The following is a 22,872-nucleotide window of genomic DNA, read 5'->3' as shown; positions in this document are numbered from 1 at the left end:
ACTGACTAAAGTCTGAATTCTAGATATTTATCCCCACTCTCTGAAAACACGTGGGTTATATCTTCAACCCAATTCTTGAGTTGTTGGGATATAGTTTTGGGCAGGGGTAAAGATACAGAGGAGCAAAGTGGGGTGGACAACCCCCAGAAAAAAAGCTCAAAAAATAATATTTCTCTTCTGTATCTTTATTTTCTGTTACTACTAAGACAAAATTGATATGTTTAACAAATATTCAATTCAAATTTGCACCCAAATTTTAAGTCAATATTGACAAAGGTAAAGCTTTTTTGAGCATTGCAAAAATAACAAAAGCTCTTTTAAATTAGTTGGGTCGCCCCCTTTTTATTTTTTGCTACTGCTTCACATTATTAACAGCACCACAGCTAAAATAACTGCTTTTTAAAAAAATATTAATGACAGTAAAAATAAAAATAAACTAGTTCAAACATTTTGATTTGTGATCATTTTATTAGAAGCCTTCAACTGCTGTTCTTCTGCCCCTCTCCTTCCCTCCCTATAGAATAACAATTTTGGGTTATAGTGGTTGCCTTTTAACACGATTTATGTTTTCTTTTTCATGACTTTTTTTCTTCCCTGGTCAAGAGAAGCCAGCAAAATACTAGGTTCCTTTTTAACCTTGGAGTCAGGTAAAAAAAAATCATTAGGTGAAAATTTATTAAAATCAGTCTATAAATCAAGTGTTTTTTTAGGTTATTTTAAGTTTTATTTGTGATAGTATTGTTATGTAATTTTTTTGTATACTGCAGTATTATCTGCACAATAAACCTGCTATTGTCATCTTACAATGTTTAAGAAGTTTCACTACAGACATGAATATTCAAAGCGATGGTTCAGTTCTCTCCATCATGGTCTGTCTGAATGAAGTGTGTGTTGCTCAAAGGCACATCATCAGCATCAGATCATTTGACGCTAAGGCCCCTAAACTCCTTTGGCACCTTTTGCGAATGAAAAAGAAGAATGTGATGGCAAGCAGTCTGGGTCCAAAACTGTTTCAGGATGGGGGTGGCAGCGCCATCTCGCGGCGCAATTTGCCTCATCGTGACGTCAATTCAGCACTGGGAAGAAGACAGCTCCCTCCCTCCTTCCCTCCCTCCCCCCCAAAACCCCAGCGCGCCTCACGTTGCTTGGGTCCCCAGCACTTGATAACACAATTTACCCTCTGGCTTCCATCCCAGTTACGTGAAACTCGTGGATACAAGGCGCTGGAGATGCGAGAGCCACCAAGCGAGGAGAAACAGCGACTGGCTCCTTGACACGGACAAATACAAAGCCGAGCCCACCCCTTCACTTAACAACGCGACATCAAGCAGGCAGAAAGGTATGGGAATGTCACACTATCCGCTTAAAACACCGTAAGAAACCAGATGTCTCGGGATGTTCGGGCTGGATGCCGTTGCCTGGCGGCGAGGCTTTCCGAGTCCCTTCACACTGCAGCACCGAACTGATGCTGCCAACAAGCGAATCACCGTCGACGGCTGATACAAAATCATATCTGTGTGCAGCACGAACGCGCACATTACGAAATGTGTGCGTTGATGCCAGCGGTGGGAGACGTTCAGGCGCTGCGGCAGTTTCTCTTGGCATGATGGACCACAGCGGGCGATTCACGCGCGTCGACGGTGATGCCGCTGAGTGTCATCATCACATCCTCGGTTATTTAAAGGTTGATCTTCGCGCGCGTGCTTGTGCGTGAGGGCACTTCGCACGGGGCCCGCTGGATGTTTGTTTTTTCACGCGCTAGGTCGGGACGCTCAGCTCCTTTCGAGTAGTGCTGCAGTGGAAATCTATGTGAAACAGGCACATGTGCTCTTTTCACGCACACACGGGTTTACGTCTACATCCACTCTGACGGTTATGCAATCTGTCATCCTCTTCATTGCATTCGATGGTCTTAGAGTGTGATGCTACTAAGGTGTGCAGGAATGGAGCAGGTGACAGTCAGAGGGGGAGGTTTTTTTTTTGGGGGGGGGGGGGGGGGGGGGGGGGGGGGCTGCACACAGTCCTGCGCTTGATTCATTCACAAAGCTTGTCTCCTCTTGGGGTAATGGCTCCACTGGGCCTCCTGCTTCTCCCATTCATAGACACGATGCTTGTGGAAATGACACAATCTTGTGGAAATGAAATGACTGAGTGGACTAACAGAGACGCTGGCTAAAAGCCCATGTCACATCACGACTGCTCTATTTTTGGTGTTTTGCATTTTCTGAATGAAAGAAAACTGTGGTGGTTTCAGCACTGGACAGCTCCTTATGTGCTGTGAGTAGACCGGATATGGAGTTCCTGCGGACAGTCAATGGCTGTGAGTGGAGCTGTCCAGTGCTGAAATGAAATCCAAGTATGTTTAGGACTTGTTTTCTTATCATAAATCTTTCCTCCACAGGCTTTCTTCAAGCTCTTCATCCTCCATCCACCCTAACTTGAGGTGTTGGGGAACCCCCTGATGAGTGGGACCTGTATCCATGAGCCCCGTGCCCCTTCCCCCTCCCTGTCAGGCTTCAGCACACCCATCTCTGAACCCCCATATCGACGACTCGATGGAGACACCCCTGCTTGCACCCCTGAAACGGACCTGACCCCCACACAGTGTGTTCTCCGTAACGTGCTGTCCATTGACACCGGTGGACAAGGGGCACCCTGCGGCAGCAGCCCCACTCCCAGTGATGGACCCTCAGCTCAGTTTGACAACAGCGTGCTAAAATTACATGAACATGAGGCCTGCCACTGCGGCGGAGCCGAAGCAGACCACAGTCCGGAGGCTGGAGCCGTCCGGAGCCAGTCTGAGAGCATTCGGCTACAGTCGGGAAGCGGAGGGTTTTTGGAGGGATTGTTTGGCTGCCTAAAACCAGTCTGGACAATGATCGGAAAAGCCTACTCTACTGAACACAAACATAACCATGAAGGTATGTTCTATTGCAGCACCGCCTGCTTTTGGAAGATGAGGTTAAAGCACTTTACACATGTTAGCTTCTGATTCAATAGAGGTATGCTTTCACAGTTATTCACGCACCAATGAATATGAATGTCTGAAGATTCAATTCACAGTGCACTTAAGTTCATCCACATTTTTATTCTTTAACAGAAGTAATGGGAATGTATGCTTTGCCTGGTATGACCTGACACTTGATCTGGATCTCTCTTTAAACTATAGGTGTGTAGCAAATACCTGCAGAAAATTCTGGTTGTTGCTGTTTTTAACTCCAATAATTCATAATTTAGCTGTTTTATGTATTTTTTCCAGGGTTTGAACTTGAAAAGTATCTTAACCTGTTAGGTTCTTCAGGTAAATTTAATATGTGAATTGGAATGGAGCAGAAAAAGATATAAGTTCCATTGAAGACCTTCAAACGAGTTCTTGGCCTAAGTGATGTAGAAATCCTGAATGCCTCCGTGTGCGCCTTGTCGATGCTTTTCATCCCAGCTCAGCCGCCGTCACTGAGTTTTCACAGCTGGTCTGGGGGAAGCATTATGTGCTTTTGCCTCTCAAGAGATCTCAGCCCCACAGTGGACCTCATGAAGAATTAATCTGCTTGTCTCTTTCACTCTACCAGGCTCGTTCGTCTTTGGTCACCATGCTTTCACTGTCATTTAAGCGATGTCACTGTGACAGATCACAGACAGATCAGGCTATTAGAGGACTTTGAATTTTTCCTCCATTTGTTTCTTATCTCGTCATGTGAAAATAACATTCTGGTTGATTAGTTGCCGATAGGCCATTCGTTTGAATATGACTTGGGTCTTCTGGGATGGAGTTGTGTCCTGCTGGCTCATTCTGATATCGAATATGAACAGTATTTCCACAGCCAACCTCTTCAGTCCATCTTGTATGATAGGAGTTCACAGAGTCTGCTCTTCTTGTGGGCGGACCCCCAGCTCACTAACCACAGAAAGTTGGCATAAAAAATATTTTTTCATCATCAATTAAGCTTTGTTTTTGTTTTTCTTCTGAGCACAGAATCATGGGAAGTTCCTTTTGAAGAAATCTCTGACCTGCAATGGGTGGGCAGTGGCGCTCAGGGGGCTGTCTTCCTCGGGAAGTTTCACGGAGAGGAGGTGGCCGTGAAAAAAGTGCGGGACATCAAAGAGACGGAGATCAAACACCTGCGCAAACTCAAGCATCCTAACATCATTACCTTCAAGTGTGAAACTATTGCTGATATTTTACTCCAACAATCGTTTACATGTGCAGCTCTAAATGTGCCGCCTGCCTCTCTTCACCTGCTGTTCTTCCAGGGGTGTGTGCACCCAGGCTCCCTGCTACTGTATCTTGATGGAATATTGTGCTCAAGGCCAGCTGTATGAGGTGCTCAGGGCAGGCCGTAAAATCACTCCCTCCCTCCTGGTTGACTGGTCCATGGGCATTGCGGGTGGCATGAACTACCTACACCTCCACAAAATCATCCACAGAGACCTCAAGTCCCCAAAGTAAGTCAACTGGGCCACTTTGTCTTCCAGCACCAGAGCTGGAATTTTACAAGCATCGCCATCATTACTTGTGTTTTATATCTCCTTCCCAGTATGCTAATCACACACGATGATCTGGTGAAGATCTCTGACTTTGGCACCTCAAAGGAGCTCAGTGACAAGAGCACTAAGATGTCGTTCGCTGGCACTGTTGCCTGGATGGCTCCTGAAGTCATTCGGAATGAGCCAGTGTCAGAAAAAGTGGATATCTGGTAAGATCATCCACCATTTTTAATATTTTTCCATTTTTTGAAAAAAAAAAAAAAAAAACACAACACAAGAGGTTTCTAAAAAAATTAAGCTGCATTCACTTTAAAGGTCTTTTGGAGTTGTGCTATGGGAGATGCTAACTGGAGAGATCCCATATAAAGACGTGGACTCTTCTGCCATTATCTGGGGTGTGGGAAACAACAGCCTACAGCTACCAATTCCAGAGAGCTGCCCAGATGGCTTCAAGATCCTCCTCAGACAGTGCTGGTGAGTAGATCCTTGAAAACAGGGAGAATAAGGAAGTGAGAGCAAACAAAAGATGTAGGCAATTGTTAAGTGAAGTTGCATGGTGAGATGTTAGCATGAAGAGTTTATTGATTTTACTTTGCATCAAAAGTGTACACAGCTGTGTTTCCCATCTTGGATTTGCAGGAACTGTAAGCCCCGAAATAGACCTTCTTTTCGTCAGATTCTTCTTCATCTGGATATAGCCTCAGCTGATGTACTATCAACCCCACAGGAAACCTACTTTAAGTCTCAGGTGTGTGCCTTTTTGAAGAGTTTAAGCTTATTTTAATCTTTTGGGTATGTTGATTTTATAGAAAAGAGAAAATACATGCAAACAAATGAGTCTTGGGTAATTTTACCAAGGTTTAATACCACACTTAACTCTCTCAGACACTCATTTAGAGGTGAGGCTGAGAGTTATAAATATTATGCATTAATAAAAACTCTTAAACTTGTCCCATTAGTCAGCAGCAGGTGGCTCATTTGCACAGCTTCCCATGACTCTGCAAAGTAGAGATATATTATTTCCACAGAGCAAGGCACGGCTAAAAGAAGAAAGGTAGCTGCTTTCTCAGCTTGGAGCATAATTAAAAATGAGTACAACAAGATATGAGGTCCTGAAAACCTAGAAAGCTTTTCAATTCAATTCAATTCAATTTTATTTGTATAGCCCAAAATCACAACAACAGTCGTCTCGATGGGCTTCGAAGTAAAACATGAAATCAAAAGGATCACGAATACAAAGAGTTCAATAGAAAAATACTAAAATGAACTAACAAACTGACTAAGCTATACTGGCATCCCTGCCCTTAGACCCCCCTTCGCGGTAAGGAAAAACTCCCAAAAAAACCGGATTCCGGAAAAAACGAAGAAACCTCAGGGGTGCCCACATGAAGGAGGGATCCTCCCCCAGGACGGACAGGCGATTTACCAGAAATCTTAGAGAAGAATTAACTTATCTAAATCTACAACTACATATATAAAAGTCCAGCAGACGAGCTTCATCCAGCCGTGGTTGTGGGGACAGTCAAAGGCGCGAGTCGAGCCGGAGACAGGAACCACAGCCAGGTGTAGGAGCAGGAGCAGAGGCGAGGTACTCGGTCAGGTACAGAGCAGAGACGAGCCAGAGATGAGCCAGAGGCAGGATCCACAGCCAGGTGTAGGAGCAGGAGCAAAGGCGAGGTAAACGGTCAGGAACTGGAGCACGGATGAGCCAACTGGAGCCTGGGAGCACTCCCACTCCCCAGGAGGGGAGAGGAAAAGAGGGACAATACATGAATCGCACTGCACCAAACAGAGGCATGGAGAACTAAATGATAAATTATGATCAAGAATAGAGGAGAGGAAGGGTAGAAGTAAAAACAGGAAAGAGGACAGAACCCCAGTGCACCATAGTTACCCCAGCTTCAACTTCTAGCAGCTAGTCTGACAATAAGCCTGTCCAAAGAGGAATGTTTTCAGTCTAGCTTTGAATGTAGAAACTGAGTCGGCCTCTCTTACATGAGCTGGGAGTTTATTCCATAAGACAGGGGCTTGGTGACTAAACGCTCTACCTCCAACCGTACTTTTACTAATTCTAGGAACCATAAGCAGTCCTGCATTTTGCGAGCGAAGTGTTCTCATTGGATGGTAAGGGACTATGAGGTCCTTAATATAGGACGGGGCCATTCCATGTAAGGCCTTATAGGTTAACAGGAGGATCTTGAACTTGATTCTGGAATCAACTGGGAGCCAATGGAGCGAAACTAACACAGGAGTGATGTGATCTCTTCTGCTAGTTCCAGCTAACAATCTAGCTGCTGCTTTTCAAGACAGATTTGTGCAGTCATAAAAGGCAAAAATCGTGAAAAGTAAAAATGTTTGTAAAAATATGGCTTTATGGAAGAACTTTTTTTTTTAATCTTCAATTTCCAGCTTTATGCATTTGTGACAATACTTTTACATGCTTTTTTTCATTTTAATAAAAAACTTGAAAAAAAGGATTAATAGAAGCAATTTATTCCAATTAAGATGAAAAAAGAGATATTAAAAGTAAAAAACAAAACAAAGGTTGCTCTTCAACTGTAGAGCACAGAGGTAGAGTTATCATAATTTGGCTAAATGTTGCAACCTGCACTAAAGAGATGGAAAGTGCCTTGGGTTAACTCAAGATGTGCAAAAGCTGAAGATCTTTAAACCGTATTTCTTCCTTATTCATTGAGGTGCACACACAAAACAAAAATAATCTCACATAAAGTCACAAAAGACTTAGTTAAATAAAAACACAACAAAGAAAAAAGGTACTTTCTAGCAAGACGGGGCCAGATAACAGACTTGTGCTCTCATCAGGCTGAATGGCGAGAGGAGGTGAAACAGCACTTTGAGAAGATTAAATCCGAGGGCACTTGTCTCCACCGACTCGATGAGGAACTGATCAACCGACGCAGAGAGGAGCTCAGGTTTGTTGAAGTTTCAGTTAGTGTTCAATAATGTTGCCACATTATTATAAGTCAGTGCGTGTTGGTATCTGAATGATGTGTGCATAAAGCCACTTCCCCCTGACTCTTTTTTAAAAAATTTTTTGCTGCCTCTGCTCTGTCTTCCTGTCTGAAATAAATGAATGCTTTAGGTCTAATGTAAAGCTTTTGGAACCCGTTTTGCAGATAAATTCTCACAAGAGCGGTTCCTTTGCTTCCCAGGCATGCTTTGGACATTCGTGAACACTATGAGAGGAAACTGGAGAGGGCTAACAACCTTTACATGGAGCTAAGTGCCGTCATGCTGCAGTTGGAGCTCAAAGAGAAGGAGTTGCAGAGGTGTGAATAAGTCCACAAATATGTCTTTCTAGTTATGGATGCATTTAGTGAGTTTTTATTTATTCCAAAATCCCCCTGCAGGCGAGAACAGTCTTTGGATAAAAAATATCCGGGATTGTTTAAGCACCACAGCTCCAGACAGGGTAGCTCCTCTAACACCATGGACAAAATCATCAAGAAGAGGAATGTCCCACAGAAACTGCCCTCTGGAAAGAGGTGCAAGAGCTCATATCTGTTGTTATTTGATTCTAATAGAAACAAATAGATATTTGTATGACTTGCTTGTAATAAATGTTGGCTTATCTTTCTTGCTTTACAGGCCGGATATCCCTAAGTCTGAATTAATCATTCCTAAAATGGATTCCTCCGTCATGCAAGTCACTTTCCCAACCTGTCCCAACAGAGGCTCCACTTCTCCCAGCCGGTCTAGGAGAGTGAAGACTCGCCATCGTAAGCCTGGCAAGGGCAGCAGTGGGGATCTAGCTGGACTGAAAGCAAATCAGCCTTCCCCTAACAGGGACACAACTGTCCAGACTAACAGTTCAACCAACAACACCTCGAATCAGCTCCTGGAGCCCTCTGCAGCCCTGCGAGGCCTGGGGCATGAGCAGCAGCAGAGGCAGCTGTCCTCCTCCAGCCCTGACCTCATCTGCAACACGCTGGAGGCGGACGGCCAGGGGAAAAGGGAGCCCCCTGTGAGCGGGCGGGAGAGAGGGGGAAGCCTCGGCGCCTCTCCTGGTTTAGGGGTTTCAGAAGGAGGAGCAGCTGGTCTGGACGATCTCACAGAAACCCCTCCAAGAAGTGACACCCCCAGTGAGGATGCTGCGTCATTTCCTTTCTCCAGCAGTCCAGACTCACCATGCGGAAAGGGAGCAGCAGCAGGGAGAGGATCCCTGGGATCTCCTCGTCTGCCCCATGATGGGGAGGACAAGGAAGATGGAGCCGGTGCTGTGAGGCTACCTCGGGGGGCATCGGGGGGAATTGGAAGCCAACACCTGACACCTTCAGCCATCTTGTATAGGGCAGCTATCACACGCAAACAGGTGCTGCCATGGATGAGCACTCATTTCTTCTCACTCCCTGATGACACTTTGAAGATCACACTGAATCACTTTTTCTGTATTGGGATTTAGAGGCGTGGAGTGTCATCGGAAGAGGAGGAAGGTGAAGTTGACAGTGAGTTTGAGTTGCCACGGAGACGGTGAGTAACTTCCTTCAACTCATCTTCTCCTTCTAAAAAGTGGCTGATTGATTCATAGGACTACGAGTACCTTTAGAAATGACGTCACTCTTTCACGTCATCAGACTTTAAAAGCATTTTATGATTACCTTTTTTGTTTTTCAGACGCCCGACCAGCATTACCAAGTGCCAGTCGGTGTCCACGTTCAGCTCTGAGAACCTGTCAGTGTCAGACGGTGAGGAGGGTCACACCACAGACCATTCTCACAGCGGCACCCCAGACGTGGTCAGCACTAACACTGACGACAAGCTGGACGACCGCAGTGACGACCTCCTCTCTCAGGGATCCGAGATCCCTGTGGACAACACTGATCCTGCGCAGACCTCTGACGGCCTGTCCGAGAGAGACGGCGGTTTAGGGCAGGCCAAAGCCCAGCTCGAAGCCGGGCAGAATTCTAATGAAGTAAGAAAACGCCTCAGCGTGTCTCCTACACCAGTTTCCATTGTCCAAAGAAATCAAACAAATACATTTTAAACTGTAATTCAAGCCTTTTTTTTTATTGCGAGATCATTGTAGTCATCTTATTGTTTTACTGGAGTGCAGTGACAATAAATAAAAATAAATTAATAAAAAAAAAAAAAGAGAGAGATTGGGACTGCACAGTGGTGCAGTGGATAGGACTCTGGCCTCACAGTGAGAAGACCCTGGTTTGAATCCTGGTTGGGACTTTTCTTTGTGGAATGTGTGCTCTCCCCCTACAGTTTTTCACTGGGCACCCCGGTTTCCTCCCAGTCTAAAAATACACTGCATAGGTTAATTGCTAAATGTGTGCATGTGAGGGTGAGGCTCTGCAACGACTGGCTATCTGTTCAGGGTGTAACCTGCCTTGGCTCCAGCAGCACTATGAACCCAAAAGGGATAAAGCAGATTCTGAAGATGATGGGAGAAAAATTTTCCTTGAATAGTTTCAAATCAATCTCAACAGCATATCTGATAAATTCCACCTAAAACACTTATATTTATAACCTAAATATGGATAAATCTTTAGATTTAGATAGATCAAACACCGGCTATTTTCTTCAGATTTTGTACTGATACATGGAACAAATCAGCTTCTCCCTCAAAGAGGAACATAGCAAATATTTTTTTTAGTTTTTAACGTGGGACACCTTTCTGCTTCTAGAGCCGGGCTCTGTGTGACGACTCTGACTGTGACAGTGCTGAGCTGGATCAGTCCGGGAGCGGGGAGCCGAGCCGTCCTCCCAGCGCTGGAGCGTGGGTGTCCCCGTCTCAGCCCTACCAGGGTTCTCCACAGACGCCCAACACGGGACCTCCGTAGACCTGGGCACAAGCAAAGACCTGCAGCTACCACGTGACCACCAAGAAGGCATCTGAATCTGTCAGCGGAGAACATTTCCTTTTGCTGCGAAGGATCACTCCCACCACACCACTCAGACTATGATAGGATGATTTATGATGTCTGAAGACTGGCAGGTAAATCTGCATCAGAGGACATTCATCATAACATCAGATATTTTGGCAGCTTGCGGGATTAGGTTAATGTCATACAGGTTAGGTAGGATTTAGGAAGATAATAAAAAAACAAAACAACATAGGTTACCACGGTTACCATTTTTCCTGTTTTGCATAAAATCCTTCCTGGGATGCACAAGTAAATACCAGACACTAAGTCCTTAAAGTACTAACCCATCACTCTGGGAGCATCCTCCATTTATACTCAAGACACGAATGCATCAAGTACTAATGAAAAATAATGTAAATACTCATGAAAAACCACATGGAAAATATCTAACTTTATTTTGTTTGTAAGATAAATTGTATGACTTAAAATGGTATGCAGCCCTGTGAACAAATGCATGACGATATGTTTATAATTTATGGTTTGAAAGTGTCCGTTTTATATTTTGTGAAAGTTTACACTTTTTTAATCCTGAAAGTATTATGTCTGCATTTTTTTGTAAATGACTGCACTTAAAGCAAAAGGAAAAAATAATAATAAATGAATGAATATGTTACCAAAACACTGATCATGATGCATAGCTAGGGATCTCAGTTGATTTTATATATATGTGTATGTATGTATATATATATATATATATATATATATATATACTCCCTGCAACCAAGTCTTTGTTAAGTTTAACAAATATGGACACAGACTTTTAGGTTCACCGATCAGGCATTTCCGTCATTCTCTTGGAGTGAAGCAATTTTATGGGAAAGTTCTATAGAAAGCTATTTTTTATGTGCATCAGAATATGTGGGATGTTAAAGATAATACGAGCATCTGCAAAAACTAAAAATCTGCATTATGACCTCTTCTTCTATGGTGGGACTGTTACATATAAGCAATGTGCAATTTCATCGACTTAATTGAGTTGTGAATGTTGCAGGTCCTTCAATCTGACCTCTAACACTAAGCACTAAGTGCTGGTTGACCAACGTCAGGCGCAGAATAGATTCATATAGATTCAACTTATGGTGATATTAGAAGATTTACATACTCCTTCAAACTGCCGCTTAACCCACAATGCATCACATGTTGAGATTAAGATAAAAGGGGCACAGCGCTAATTGCTGGTATTCCCCCATATAGTTTCAAGTCTACAGAATGGTATCTTTTGTACCTCAAAAATTTGAACAGTTTACAAAGTAAGGCTGTTTTTTTTAAGAAGATTGTTATTTGCATTTTTAGAAAGCTTGGAAAAATACTCATTTAACAGTGTTTCTTTTAGTCTTCTTCCGCCAAGTTTGTTTACGCTGCATTCAGGTCATGTAGTTTTAATGGTAAATCACATACAGCCAAGTGAGGAGAGCCTCCAACCTCTTCAGTTTGAGAGAGTAACACAGTAGAAGCACTTTATTCAGGTTATTTACATTAGCAGGAGGCCCGCCACCTCAGATAGTGTATAAACACCCCTGACTCAGTCTCTGAACACCATTTACGTCTCATGAATGCTGCACCAAGTAATGATTAAGATCTATGAATTAAATAAAATGTAAAAATAAAAAAGGAAGTTTCTAGTTACTGTTTTATAACAAAGGCCTCTGTAGACCATAATGTTGATGGGCTTAAAAAAGAAAAATATTGATTTTACCCTTTAAGATTACTGCAGGGAGTAGCCAGATAAAGAAAACAGTACTTCTCTGTGTTGGTACTAGTAAACAGTAAGTTTCCTTTTAGGGTTCAAATATGCGTTTTGTTTTTATACAGCATTGCATCTGTAACATAGGAGTTCTATTAAAGGCAGAATATTATGTGCAACAAAAAATGATGTATTGGTTAAAAAAAAAACAAATGTGTGACATTTGATAAATAATGGGCCACGAAATAGAGCTCTTTTTTCTTCCCTCCCCTGATGTTGCATCACAAAAATACAGTTAAACGAGAAATAAATTTTTATTTTCAGTCATTTTAATCGTGTCAGGTCTGTCTTTTCATTTTATCCACAACTCTAGGTTAGTGCAGAACACTGGAGGCATTAATACATATAAAAACATACAAATGACAAGAAATTCCTTGAAGCATTTCACATCTTTTATTTCTGCATTTCATGTCTTCAACATTTTAATTGCACCCAGATCTACAATAGTTTGAAAACGTGCACAAAAACTTGTTTCTTCATCCTGCAAAGAATAGTAAAAATAAAAATCTGACCCAGGCAAAAAGAAGATAGCAGGAAACTAGTGTTAATTCTATAGTTATCCTTCTAGTTAATCATAATTTAATATCTCAGTATAATATACTTATAAAGACCAACGTGTCTTGGTAGTTTTTGCCCCTTGCAGCATTCCCCAAGCCCTGCAGTTAAAAAAAATATTTTCTCTATTTAAAACAAACATTTCAATGTTATCGTGTTCTTTGTCATTTCCGAGAAAAGAAAATATTTTTCCATCTTTTACCACCCCCCCATCTGATGACCAAGCCCCACCCACCCCATGCTAATTAGATTCCAATGCTCAAACGTCCTGATCGCAAACCCATGGAAACAAAGGAATGACAAAAACCAAATAAATCAGCAGGTTAGAGAAAAGACAGGAAGTAGCTTAAAATCCATCGACCTGAAAAATTACTTTCCAACTTCAAAGTTTCCCCTGCAAACACCTCCAGCGCCCCGACGCCGCCTGAAACCCGTGAAACCCTCGAACGCATCATTTAGGAAGTACAGCTTTCAAATAGTAAAAGGCAATTATCAATATGAATTCTAATTGTACAAGGAACGGTGTATTAAATAAAAATAAATAGATACCTGCATTTCAAAGGAAGGGAACAGTCCATCTATGTTATCATTTTTTTCTACATTTTTTTTGAATATTTTCTAAGAAAAATCCGACATAAAAAAAAACATTTATGCCTTTTCCAGATTTTTCTGAAACATTGAGTTACAATATATCAAGATCGTACAGATATACAGCAAAAGAAAAGTAAAAGTACAACAGAAAGGAGTCTTTCAAAACTATATGCAAAAGGGATTTTAAAAGTATAATAAATAAATAAAATACTAATATCCTGACGACGCTGTAATTACAACTGAGGAAGTGTCTAACCAAAGCATGGGAAAAAACGGCGAGTTTCAAAGTACTTGGTTTTTGCATTAAGTTCAATAAGGGACCTCTTGGTAAAAAGTAGGGGGTGGGGGAAGGTTTGCTGAAGATCCTCCATGTCAGTTTGCTGCAAGTCCAGTAGCTTCAGAGGAAAGCCTAAAAAGATAAATAAAAAACAAATTTCAGAGTCTCTTGCTTTAAAAAACAAGATAACTACATTTCAGTCACCATGTAGGGTGGAGCTTATGATTTCCCTAAAAGTCCTATTCCACTCATCTTTGAAGCTATTTTCAAAGCGTTCCCACTGGTCTTTTAATTCTAGTTATTCAGTTTTTACCCCAAATCAAAAAAACTTGTGTTTTCTAGGACATAGTTTCTGCAGAGCGGCAGTAGTTCATTAGAAAGATCAGATTACTGTTGGTGTGGAGCAGCCCCGATCAGTTTCTGTTGTGGACCAGGTAGCTTGTTTCCCGCTCAGCATATTTTTTAATATTCTAAAGCTCTTTTTCCAAACTGCATTTTTTCCTCCACATATTGTTATGGGGGGGGGTCTGATTGGTCAGTTTATAACTTAAATAATTTGAGAAAAAAAAAAGGGGGGGGGGGGTCATGAAAAAACATAATGATTAGCAAAAACATGTTAAAAAAGGGCATCAGAACAAGAATGGGTATTTTGTTAAATAAATTTCCCTTAATCTATGGGATCTTGGATTCTTGGGGGGTCGTCACAGACCAGTTCTCCTATACAGTCAATGAATGTATGTCATCTATCATGAGAAAAATACCACAAGAACATGCTAAGAACATCAAAAACACAGTTTTCCTCAGAGTGAAAGTTTAACCCCTTAAATTCATTTCTCCAGTTCTGAAAATAAAACACTAAATCCACTCCATGTTTTAACAGATCAAGATAGAACCCAGTAAGATGTTTTTGTTCTCCAAAAACTACTGGAGTAAATAGCGTTCGAGTTCCAGCAGAGATGTCAAACGCTCCCACTAAAGCCAAGATAACCTCCTTCAAACAGACACGCTGGAGCGGCTTTTCTTACCGGGCATTGATCAGGTACTCGGCCAAGCTGATGCTGGCGTGGGAGCCGGTGATGGTGACCTGTCTGTCAGTCGAGCCTTCCACTGGGTTTGCAATCTTGATCTGAGCGCCCGACATCTGACGGATCTCATTGATCTTTGCGCCCTGACGACCAATGATGCAGCCGATGAGCTGAGATAACAAGGGAAGAGGCTCATTACTGAGGAAATGAAGTTTTTACGAATAAGAATGTAAAAAAAACAAAACCAAGAATGCCTCACATCGTTTGGAATGGTCAGCTCGTGAGAGCCAGTTTGTGCAGAGGCATCCATCCCAGCTTAAGGATTGAAAAGAAACCCCATGAGAGTGGATAACACAAAAATAGAACAATAGCATTCCTGGTTTCAGCAAGCTCACATACCCTGGAAGCCCTGGTTGCTGTGTGCGATGGGGAAGGGGCTTTGCTGCATGGCCAGCTGGTGAAGTTTGGTGAGCTGTTAAAACAATGACACACAGAGAACAAACACACAAATACAAACAAGTTAGACAAAAAAAAGGAAAAACACGCACTGACTAAAATGTTTGAATCCTCTTTTTGCATGCAATTATGAGCAGAAATTATGAAATGGATCAAGGAAGTCATGATTCAGGCTTAAATGCAGAGTGAAACGTGAAAAGTGAAACACACGATTTCATTGTGTCGCCATCATCTGCTTAGCATGCAGCAAAGCTGTCCAGAAATGGAACTAATCCAGGTTATTTGGATATTCCTTTGCAATTTAAATAGGCAGATTAAGATTAGAAAATTCTGTAGATACGAAAAGATGGAATTTTCTGAGAAATTGTGACCTAGTTGACTTAAAGCCTGACCTTTTGGTTAGCTCATAGAGGGCTGATCTAAAGCTGCACACGAAGAAGAGTCTACTTTAGCCCCATTTAAAAAAATTACAATTCTAAAAAGAAATCCTAAATAAAAAGCCAAAAAAATAAAAATGTACTTGAGTCCACATCAACACAGACTTAACCAGGAACGCAACTGTGAACTTGCTGACATGCAAAAGACGCTCTAAGCTAAATAAAAAACATAAAAACAGTGCATTCAAATCTTTTCTTTACTTATAATTATCTTAAGCAAAAATCTGCATTAAATTGGGGCTAAAGCAAAGCTGAAATAGGAGTCACTCAAGCCCAAGTGCAAGTACCTCACTTAAAGGAGCAAGTGGCCGCTCAATGCTTTCACATGCAACGGGTGTGTCTAGTTTATTAAAACTCATTTTTAAACAAGCATTGAGCATCAAATTTGATGCATGTCAAAAGAGAGGCGGCAGACATGCGACTAATACATGTTTTATTTTCTATTTTGTCATGCTTTTTTTTTTGCTGCTATGACTTACAGCCAGAAAAATCAAAACAAAGGCTTAAATTAAATCCTGGTTAGTTGAGTTGATCAGGAAGATGCAACTGCTTTAGTTTTTATTTCTACAGATTCTTTAACCGTTTGACATCAGAGATGTTGTCCAGGACATCCAAATAACAAACACTCTGACATACCATCACTCTTTGACCGTTGACACAATAGACTTGAATCAGACTGATTCGGACTCGGAGAAGACTATGCAACACATACTAATGTTAAGTGTTGCATAACGGCGCACAGCTGATTTTCTCTGTGACACAATCAGCTGATTCACTTTGATTTTGTAAACACGTCACTACTGTAAAGTGCTGCACATTAGTGCAAGTCTGCTTTTCTCCACTGGAATGATGTTAATTGGGTAAACGGTTGAAGAGTTGGAGTAGTCGAAAGAATGAAAACACTGGAGCTAAAGCTCTGCTGTTATTGACAGACTGTTTTTTTTCTTTTTCTTGTATTTTTAAATGGATTTGACTTTTTGGGTACTTTTAAAATTCAGTGGTCTAATCCTTTATAGAAATGTGAAAGCATCTATATATGGTGGAATGTATTTTTTGTCAGCTTGACAAGAAATACATCAAAACTTCAGAGTGGTGGTGGTGGGTGAAAGAGGGATGAGATAAGAGGGTGGCATGGCTTCCCAGGACTGAACTTAGATATGTATTGGATCACTTACAGAGGGCCCTTCACTTACATCAGGCTGTGGAATGGCATGCTGGCCTTGGACAGCGTAGGCCTGCAAGGAGAGAACAGCACTTACAAGAACGCAGCAGTGAGCACCTGTTTCCTGTCCGCTGTTCTAGCAGAGCAAGAACAAAGCTAGTAGCTCTATTAATAGAACGCCTACTACTTAAGGCTTCTCCCAAGCATTTTTTCCTTAAAAAACAAACAAACTTTTCTTTACCTGTCCACCTGCAAAGATGACAGGAGAGCCTGAGGGTTTGGGTCTGTAAGGGATGGTCACTCCTTTAGGTGGGGACTTCAAGAAAGAACACAAAAAGTGAACAAGCATGATCAGAAGTCACAGCATTCTGATAAAAACATTTCATAAATACTTTGTACCTCAAGCATAACAATGCAGATCTGCTTGACACACTCAATAATGGACTGGGGGGTCCCTGCAACAGTAATGGCACGCTCTGTTGAGTTGGGTAGCATGTCCCCTGCTACTTGTACCTGAGCTCCTGCTGACTAGAGAGACACACAGCCGTATTCAGCAATGCAAAAGAAACTATTTCAACTCAAACTGCAGGAAAGATTAGCAGAACCAACCTCCCGGATTTCTTTGATCTTACAGCCACCTTTGCCAATGAGTGAGCCGCACTGGCTGGCAGGCACAACAAGGCGCATGGTGACTGGAGGTTTGCTGGTGGCTGTACTGTTGGTCATCGAGTTGCTGATGTCCTGCAGATAAAGGGAGGTTTTGAAAAACGTTTGTTCCATTGCAGCAGCACATTTATGATCAATGCAGGGAGCGTATCTAACCTCCTCTAGCTTCTCAATGATCATGGAGAACGCTTTAAAGATTGAAGTAGTGGGTCCGGCGAGGGTTATAATCCTTTCAGGACAGTTCCCCTCTGAGATGTTTATGCGAGCGCCACTCTGCACAGACAGGGGAATGAAAACGAGACATTTCAGCACTATTCGTTTATCAGACTATGTGCAGATCAACTGAGATGAATCTACAGGTTTCTACTTATTTGCTCCAGTTTTGGGGGGAGAAAAAAAGCGTACCTCCTCTCTCATCTTCTTCACTGATTCCCCTTTCTTTTAAGAAAGCAGAAAATGCAAGTTACAAATAATAAGATACAGGGATGATCATTGATGCAACAGCAGAGAGAAAAGTTATAATTCTTACTTTGCCAATGATGCTCCCCACCTCCTAAAGAAGAGAGAGATAAAGTGCATATTAACAGGGGATACGCATCATCTAGAAAGAGCTGCTTCATTTTCAGATTCAGAAAACATCTGTCTTGCAAACAACAAGAAAGAGACTGACGTGCTGCGCTTCACAATCCTTATCGGGACGGTTAACTTATTAAAACTTTATATGTCGATTACCGGCTTTGAACGTCAGGAACAACACTTTTTACTTGTTGCAAGGCGGTTACTGGAAAGGAGATGTGGCATGTGTGCTTTAACTCCGAGGATGCTCGCAAATGCAGTGATGAGGAGACGTCGGGGTAGAAGGTACGCCAAGTGTTTAGGACATATAGATTGTTGGGAAAAGAGAGTGAGAAGCAATATGTGTCATGGTAAAATTGTTTTAATGAGCCAGCATTCAGCTGATCACATTTCAATGAGTTGCTGAATCTCATCGTTTTGGTTTGATGCCATTGCTTTTAAGAGAATTCTGTTAAGGAAATACAATGTAGCTTTTAGGATTACGTCACAGCAGCGCTTATCGGCGCGTGCCGCATATTGAGACACAGAAAAGCATGTAAGAAGCGTTTTCAGTGGTGTTCAAATAAACGTTCCAACAAGTAAACAGTTGGACTCTTCTCTCTGTTTGAAAACACGCCAGTCGTTGCTTATGTCCAACTGTGTTTACGTCGGCTACAGTAGTGGTTTTGTTTGTGTCGCTCCGAGGACGGATTGTATTCAGACTGAGGAATCTCAGAGCGAACGGAAGCTCAGTCTGATTGAAAAAAAAACCAAGACCCCCTCCAAAGATGTGTCTGAGAGCGGTTCCTGGTCCCGAACCAGGGTTGTCTTGGGTGTATTCAGACTGAATATTCGGATTATAGGAGGAAACAAACTCTGGTTCACTTTAAGTGACTAAATGTGTCCAGTCTGAATACACCTTTAGTTTTACGTCATCTGTGATCAGTGCAACTAAAAGTGAAAGGGCTCTCTGGCATTCAAAATTTTATTTTTGGTGGATGAAATTGAAAAGTTTTTATCCCCTTTACTTCCCCCTAAAAACCTATGGTAACTAAGGCTACGTTTATACTGCAGGCTGAAACGACCCAATCCGATTTTTTTCCCCCCTATGCGACCTGGATCTGATCTTTTCATGACAGTCTGAACGACACAGAACGGATCTGTTCAAATGTGACCCAGGCCACCTGGGTTTGTGGTCCTGAATCCGATACGTATCCGATCTTTTCAAATGCGACCTCTGTCTGAATGGCCAGGCCACATGTATCCGACCCGTACGTCATCATTCTGCATTGAAGTAGGCGGGAACGAGAACATAAACACCAACCATGGCGGACGATGCTGCTGAGACCAGTCAGTGGAAGGGAAGCCAGGTCACCGATTGGATTCATATTTGGGGTGACAGCTCTATTCAGGCCGAACTCAAGGGCTCTTATCACAATCGGGCAGTTTTTGAAAACATTTCCATCGAAATGCCCGAGCGTGGGTACAGACGATCCAACGCGTTTCTGCACTGTTATGGGCCGCCTTAGACATGTTTCTTCTCGTGACAGAGTTAACCGAAGGCGCTCACAAACATAATCGAAGGTGGATCTGGTCATTCGAAAGTTACTGATAAATTCTGCATCTGTGAAGCCACTCACATCAGTATCCCACCACTCCTGGCTGCGACTCCGCACCCACACGTTTCTCTGTGCCGACTTGGCTAACACTGCTACACAAAACGCCATGGCAAAAACCTTGCTACCCTCCTTTTTATTTTTCTTCTTAAAATGAGAAGATTGTAATTGTGCTGGCTCCTTTGTGAAAATAAATGTATTAATGCAAAAAGAGCTCCGCTGTTGACAACACTGTTGGTGACATCCATGTTAACGTTAGCTACTTCCGCAAACAACGAGTAACGTCGGTCAGCGTTGAGTACTCTTCTGCGCATGCGGGTCACTTCACACAGGAGCTCACAAAGGTTTGCATTTAATTGGAAATGTGCAAAAAAAAAAAAAAAAAAAACGAATCTTTTCAAAAATTGGAATTGAGCATTAGGCCCTGCTGTGTGAACATAGCCTAAGGTTTGATTTAAAGACATTCCAATTTGCGATATTTATTTTAAAGTCCCACTCAGATCAGCATCGGATCTGATTTAAAAGTGTTCCCAGTGGTCCTTTAATTATGACTTTGCCATTTTTAGCCAAAATAAAATGATAAAAAAACAGTTGTTTTCTAGGACATAGTTTCTGAAGAGCGGCAGTAGTTCATCAGAAATTTGTTTGAGTCGTGGGCCCATCCCTAATACGTGCCATCCATCTGTTTACAATCTCTCTTGCTAGCTTACAGTCCCTCACATCCCCAACCTAACTAAACCGGTGAAAATAAAAGACGAGTTATATTGGAGCAATGCAGCAGTACAGTTTTGATCCAGATGTCAGCTCAGCCGAAGAAAACAAAGACGTACATGGGTCTAGTCGTCTACAAGTGGATGCATCAGAATGGAGCGGAGCAGGGGGCCTGTGGCCTGCTGACTGAAGCTTCTACGTCACTGCTACCAGTTTTTTCATAACCATTCGAATAAAGAAATATTCAAAAATGAAATTTTAAGGTCAAATTTTTTTTTACACATGTCCTCCATCAGAAAATGAAAAAAAACAACAACAAAATTTTCATTATAGGGGTCTTTACATCAAAACGTAAATACTATAATATCTTGGTACAATGCAAGCTTTTTCCCCTTCACTACAAGATGAGTGAAAATATATATAAAATGACAAGGAGATTGGTTTTCAGGATACTGCAACACTTCAATAATATCATGCGGGCATCAGTGGAGCTCCACAGTGGACTGGAGTAACGCCTGCCTGCTCGCGTAGGAGTCCCAACTTTCTCGCAGCCCTTCTGTCAGGACCACCTGTTCCTCCCTTCTTACAGTTAAAGGGACATGGCCGTTCAGCCCAGAGTCCCCAAATCCTACATTTCCCCCAGTCTTCTAAGAAAAAGAAGAGGGTTTTTTGTTGTTCTGCTGCATTTTGGACAATGAAACAAAATCTGAACTACTTAGTAAGTAGATATTTTGATGAGCAGCCACTATGGAGTGTGGGAATTACTGACTCAGTGTGTCATGAATGGAGTAGAAAAGCTGTAAAGTATGGAAGGAAGTAAGCAGCAATAGACGTGAACATGGCTGTGCATTTGTTTTTCTTTAAGCCTGCTATAGTCCACTGAGGGCAGCATCTGAAATGTGTCGAAGTTCGGACCTCTTTTAGTCAAGCAGGTGCTTTGCTTAAGAAACACAAGCTGAGTTGTGAGAATATGAAAGTAGTGAGTAACAACATCTTTTTATCTAAATTCTCCTTGCTGTGTATTCATTTGAAACAGAACGGGCTGACGGAACTGTGGTAACTTTTCTCAATTCATGCTAAGGGGGCGCAAGAAGCAGCATAAACAAACTAATATTTAATCAAGCTTGTCACTTCTTTAAAAAAATAAACCTTTAATATATGAAAGGACACATCTCTAAAATTAACAGTAGACCCAATCACTGAAAGTTTTTTTCTTTAGGGGGAAAAAGACTGATTTCAGATGATGCAGCAGCTCCAACACTCACCTTCCCATGCATGAGCAGCCTGATGGTTAAAGTGACATTAAGTCCTCCTTCAACCAGACTGGAGTCCATCCCTGCTACTATCCAGACTGCTTACTGGCCAACAAGAGGAGATTTTGGCTGCTGCCTGAATGAAATTCTACAAAAAGTGAAAAAACGTCAGGAACATGCAGTTAGTAGAAACAGTGAAAATCCTTTTTGTTTACTAGGAGCCTCCTGTGTCAGAGCAGCTCAATTATAAAGTGATGCAGGCGGGTAACCGCGTCGTGGATGAGCTTTCGTTTGCAGTGTGCTAACGTCTGTTTGCCCCGTCTAAAGACCGACAAGGTTCAAGTACAGTAATTCGCATTAGATTGGCCGGAATTCACCCATTCACGTTGGCACAATGACCCACTGTCTCCGTGGGGCTGCGTCTATTTCCTGATGACACGGACCAGCTAAAGCAATATCACAACTTTCTTTCAGTACATGCACACACATTAGAACCTACTCCAAAAACCACGATAACTTGATATGCACAAATCTGTAGTTATAACAAGTTGAAAAATGTAGACACAAACATTGCGAGCATCGTGGCTAGGTACACAACCAAGGTCTGGACGCCGAGTTAGCGCCAAAACCATTTCACGTTAACTTCCCCAAATCCTCCTCGCTTTCTACAGAAATTGCTTAAATATTTTCAAGGAAAAATATTTAAACTCTACTTTTGTCAGAATCACAAAAACCACGAGGCAAAGAATTACTCCTCGGGCCCCTTTGAGTTGACCACAATTTAGTAATTTTCCATTCGCAATGCTAGCACTAGCGTTGCATGATCCAGGAAATAGCTGGACCCCGCGGCCTACGGACTGCATTGAGTTCCCCCTGCCCTTCCCTCTGATTGGGAAAAAAAATGTTGAGAGGTGGGAAAAATCAAAACGTATCCCTGGAAGTCTTACCGGAACTGTCCCTTGAGGTGTGCTCTGGGGGTGGGTAGGGTGGCAAGGGTAGAAGGGGAGAGGTTCGGGAGGGAGTTTTAAAAGGATCCGGGGAAGAGGGAAGAGACGCCGCTGTCTGATCGGACTTCACTCTTCTGCTTACCACAAAAGACAAAACACGCTGAGCTATGACCCTGTCCCTGCCCCGCCCCTGCACTGGGTCACCACGCCCACCAGGGGTCCAAGGCCCTCCAACCCAGACCACAACAGAAACATGCACACCTTTTTATGTTTTATTTTTAAATGGTTGTGTATTTAGAAGACTAAAACACAATAATAAAGACATTTTACACATAATGAACACAAAAAAGTCCTAAATGATGATTTTCTCAGACACTGTTTTAAGAATTATTGTGGATTTTTTTTTAAAACAAGGAAGTTTTTTTTATTAAGTTTATGACATGAACAAACAAACAAACATAAATAATTTATCAAAAGACAGTGACAATATCCTACAAT

The 22,872-nt window shown here is 42.2% G+C and overlaps 2 protein-coding genes across 4 annotated transcripts; one reads left to right on the top strand and one right to left on the bottom strand.

Annotated features, from left to right (window-relative positions):
* The first annotated feature begins 1,056 nt into the window (after positions 1-1,056).
* Positions 1,057-11,994, top strand: map3k12 (mitogen-activated protein kinase kinase kinase 12). Of its 2 annotated transcripts, none has more exons than XM_011477404.4 (14): positions 1,057-1,339; positions 2,402-2,921; positions 3,974-4,157; positions 4,252-4,443; positions 4,536-4,694; positions 4,801-4,959; positions 5,125-5,233; positions 7,309-7,418; positions 7,659-7,775; positions 7,857-7,991; positions 8,095-8,818; positions 8,909-8,976; positions 9,121-9,418; positions 10,140-11,994. In XM_011477404.4, exons 2-14 carry the CDS (start codon positions 2,462-2,464, stop codon positions 10,293-10,295), a joined length of 2,871 nt encoding a protein of 956 aa, XP_011475706.1. In that variant the 5' UTR covers positions 1,057-1,339; positions 2,402-2,461; the 3' UTR covers positions 10,296-11,994. The 2 variants fall into 2 exon arrangements, with proteins under 2 accessions (XP_011475706.1, XP_078806521.1); XM_078950395.1 differs by lacking the exon at positions 1,057-1,339 and adding an exon at positions 2,298-2,320.
* A 499-nt stretch (positions 11,995-12,493) lies between these two features.
* Positions 12,494-22,576, bottom strand: LOC101159823 (poly(rC)-binding protein 2-like). 2 transcript variants are annotated; one of them, XM_011477405.4, is made up of 13 exons: positions 22,375-22,576; positions 21,440-21,575; positions 17,822-17,845; positions 17,698-17,730; positions 17,449-17,565; positions 17,236-17,367; positions 17,026-17,154; positions 16,868-16,942; positions 16,640-16,699; positions 14,971-15,043; positions 14,831-14,886; positions 14,572-14,741; positions 12,494-13,678 (listed from the first exon to the last, which is right to left on the bottom strand). In XM_011477405.4, exons 2-13 carry the CDS (start codon positions 21,506-21,508, stop codon positions 13,642-13,644), a joined length of 975 nt encoding a protein of 324 aa, XP_011475707.1. In that variant the 5' UTR covers positions 21,509-21,575; positions 22,375-22,576; the 3' UTR covers positions 12,494-13,641. The 2 variants fall into 2 exon arrangements, with proteins under 2 accessions (XP_011475707.1, XP_004070866.1); XM_004070818.5 differs by having other exon boundaries at positions 16,658-16,699.
* Between the last annotated feature and the right edge of the window lie 296 nt (positions 22,577-22,872).

This window comes from Oryzias latipes, chromosome 7 (assembly GCF_053564925.1).
Source record: "Oryzias latipes strain Hd-rR chromosome 7, Olatipes_Hd-rR_3.1".
In the NCBI taxonomy this organism is placed as follows: Eukaryota; Metazoa; Chordata; class Actinopteri; order Beloniformes; family Adrianichthyidae; genus Oryzias; species Oryzias latipes.
This window is presented reverse-complemented; position numbering and strand designations above follow the sequence as displayed.